Source organism: Castor canadensis, chromosome 15 (genome assembly GCF_047511655.1).
Source record: "Castor canadensis chromosome 15, mCasCan1.hap1v2, whole genome shotgun sequence".
Lineage (NCBI taxonomy): Eukaryota > Metazoa > Chordata > Mammalia > Rodentia > Castoridae > Castor > Castor canadensis.
The window spans coordinates 49,604,658-49,607,707 of NC_133400.1; the positions used below are offsets into that span (position 1 = coordinate 49,604,658).

The 3,050-nt window shown below is 44.7% G+C and overlaps 1 protein-coding gene across 1 annotated transcript; it reads right to left on the minus strand.

The window, feature by feature from the left end:
- Positions 1 to 1,911: 1,911 nt before the first annotated feature.
- Positions 1,912 to 2,823, minus strand: LOC109679160 (olfactory receptor 2C1-like). The gene has a single exon (XM_020154470.2). The coding sequence runs from the start codon at positions 2,821 to 2,823 to the stop codon at positions 1,912 to 1,914; it is 912 nt and encodes a 303-aa protein (XP_020010059.2).
- Between the last annotated feature and the right edge of the window lie 227 nt (positions 2,824 to 3,050).

The window sequence follows — 3,050 nt, forward strand, 5'->3', positions numbered from 1 at the left end:
GTGAATCACTACTGTGACTTGACCAAAAATCCCAAATAGAGCTTCTGAGTCATACCACCTATAACCAAAGTTTCTGGGCCAAACTCTACAAAGTCCCTAGATATCAGATCAAGACCTGAGAAGGTTAAGAAAGAAAGTTTTGAAACCAATATAAAGTTACAAAAGACTGCAAAGCAGTACAACCAATCTGCAGCCCCAATATTATATCTATAGAAACCTACAGCAACCAAAGTTTCTTAACCAAAGCTTCCAAAGATTATGGAATTGGAGTAATCAGTTTGAGGTCCATCTGGGTGATCAAACTCAGGCTATTACAAGTTCCCAATGAAGCACAATGAAATGGGCACTGCTCCAAAATAAGCGGCAAGGGTGGAGGGGTTCAGTCTTGGAGTGGGAAGGAGGAGTCCAGCTGGAGATGGCTGTGCAAAATTTTACAAACCATGGCTGACATTGAAACTACGGTTCAGGTGACTGATTATGATCTACAAGGAAAGCCTCTACCAATTGACACTGCTGTTCATCCACTTTCAGGATCCTCAAAAGAGGCCATGATTTGATGGCCACTGTTTATCAGTTATGTTACAAGCCTGCTGGTTCATATGCCCTACCTATCCAGATAGAAATTGTGGATAGGTAAAGAGAAGCTCCTCTAGTTATTTTGAGACCTACTTATACTTATAGGTAGCTCAGAGGATAATAGTGGAAGTAGCAGTCAGCCCTGGGTCTTTTACAGCTAGGGTGGGGTTTGCGGCCTAAGAATTACAGTACCTGAGGAAGTAATAGTCTCTCTGTTGGCTGATCCTGACCAGCCACCATCAGTTTTACTTTATTGCCTACCAATATTCTCTGTTGCCAGCCACTACCTGCCTGAGCCACTTGGTCAGTTTTGCCTAGGTTGCTCAGCTTGCCTATCTCACTGCTGCCCTGCTGTCAGGGCAGCTTCCTACTTCTCACTGTTGCTTTTTCTCTTAGTTTTCTTTGGCTTAAGAGCTCAACAATGATGTGAAAGACCATTTCAAAGGAAGAGTTTATTGCTACATGCTGTTACAACAGCAGGGAGGGACAATAAAGAGAGTTTCTTCCAGCTGCTCCTAAAGTGAGTTGAGCCACCTGCTTTTATAGCCCAATGTAAGAGGAGATATGGGGGTCTGCACCAGTCATAGCAATTCCCTTGTATTTGTAGTAATCAAGATACAGTCTTTGATGCAAAGGAAGGATTGTGTAAGAACCAATCATAGTGCAGTCGATTAAGTAAATGAAGGATTGAATTTGTACCAATCCTTGTATAGTCTGTTATGCAAATGAGGTATTGTCTTTGTACCAATTACAGGTCTAATAAAGCCTTTTTTTGTTGGGACAGTGTCTTCTGAAGCTAGGGTCATGCTTGGGATACTTGCATGAGCACTGTCCCATGCCTAGTTGGCAGTCCTTTGCTCCAGGCAGCCAGTGCTCTGGAGAATGGTCTAGTAACTGGCGTAGGGAGTTAACTTTCTCTAGCCCCCAACATCTCAGCACATTTAAAGGATAAAGCAGTTTCAAAAGTGTGCTTACAAAAAAGGCTTATCAGTAACAGACTATAACAGTATTTAGCAATGCTCTAAATGCTTAACTTCTGTTTCAGTGTCCTAGAAAGAGTTGGGTATCCCAATCCTGTCCATGGAGAGCAAGAAGGAAGGGTCAAGGTAAAACACAATAGTTGTATTGGAGATTTCAGAAGATAGAGTATTTTAAAAGAATGGTTTTCCCTGGTCATCAGGATAATTGACCTTGAAAAGTAGAAATTCTGTCTTAGGAGCTCTGGGACACTCATTTACAAAAGCAGACCTGCCAGCATGAACTGATGTGTACACATGGTGATTCCAGGTGACAAGTAGATTGTCCGACTTTGAAAGAATTCTCCCCTTCCTGGGGTTATAAGACCCTCTTCCATGCTGCCCTCACATCTTTGTTTCTCAGTGTATAAATGAGTGGATTGAGAAGTGGGGTGACGATACAGTAGAAGAAGGACATGAACTTGGCCTGAGTGCTGTTGGCAGAGGGCTGGAGGTATATGTAGATAGCTGGGCCAAAGTACATGGTGACGACAACCAAGTGGGAGCTGCAGGTGCTGAATGCCTTGTGCCTTCCCTCAGCTGAAGGTAACTTTAGCACAGCTCTCACAATGAAGGTGTAGGAGATGAGCACAAGTAGGGGAGCAATCAGTGCAAAAGGGATGGCTCCTAAGGCTAGGAACAGGTCATTAGCAGTGGTGTCACCACAGGCCAGCTTCATCAGAGCAGGTACCTCACAGAAGAAATGATCCAGGGTGTGCTGGCCACAGAGTGGAAGCTGGAGGGTGAGTGTGGTTTGGAGCAGAGAATTGGCCAAGCCACTGGACCAGGAGACAGCTGCCAGCCTTACACACACCCAGGAGTGCATGATGACAGTATACCTGAGGGGATGGCAGATTGCCACATATCTATCAAAGGCCATCACTGCCAGTAAGGTGCATTCGGTGCAGCCTGTCCAGTGGAAAACATAGGCCTGTGTGATGCAGCCCCAGGAAGCAATGGTCTTCTCTGGACCCCAGAGATTGTCCAATAGCTGTGGCACAATGGTGCAGGTGACAATGAGGTCCAGCACAGAGAGATTGTCCAGGAAGAAGTACATAGGGGTCTGAAGTCTGGAATCTAGCATGGAGAGAAGGATGATGGAGCTGTTCCCTATCAGGGTGAAGACGTGGGAGACCAGGACCACTGCAAAGAGGGGAATCTCCAGCCATGGATGCTCTGAGAATCCTAAAAGGATAAATATATTTGGGAAACTCACATTTCCTCCTGCCATGGACTCTGTGTTATGCATACCTGGAAGAATGAAATGATCCTTAAGAATAAACATGACTTTTCCCTTTCATTAACTCCATAGAATTATCTTCAAACCTCTTAATGTATTGGTAGTACAGTCCCCATAACTGCTAAGACTTGGGCTCTGTGGGAAGGAGGAGGAACTAATGATTAAAGAACAAAACCCTGATACTTGGAGCATATGGTCTTTGTGCCATTCTGGCTCCT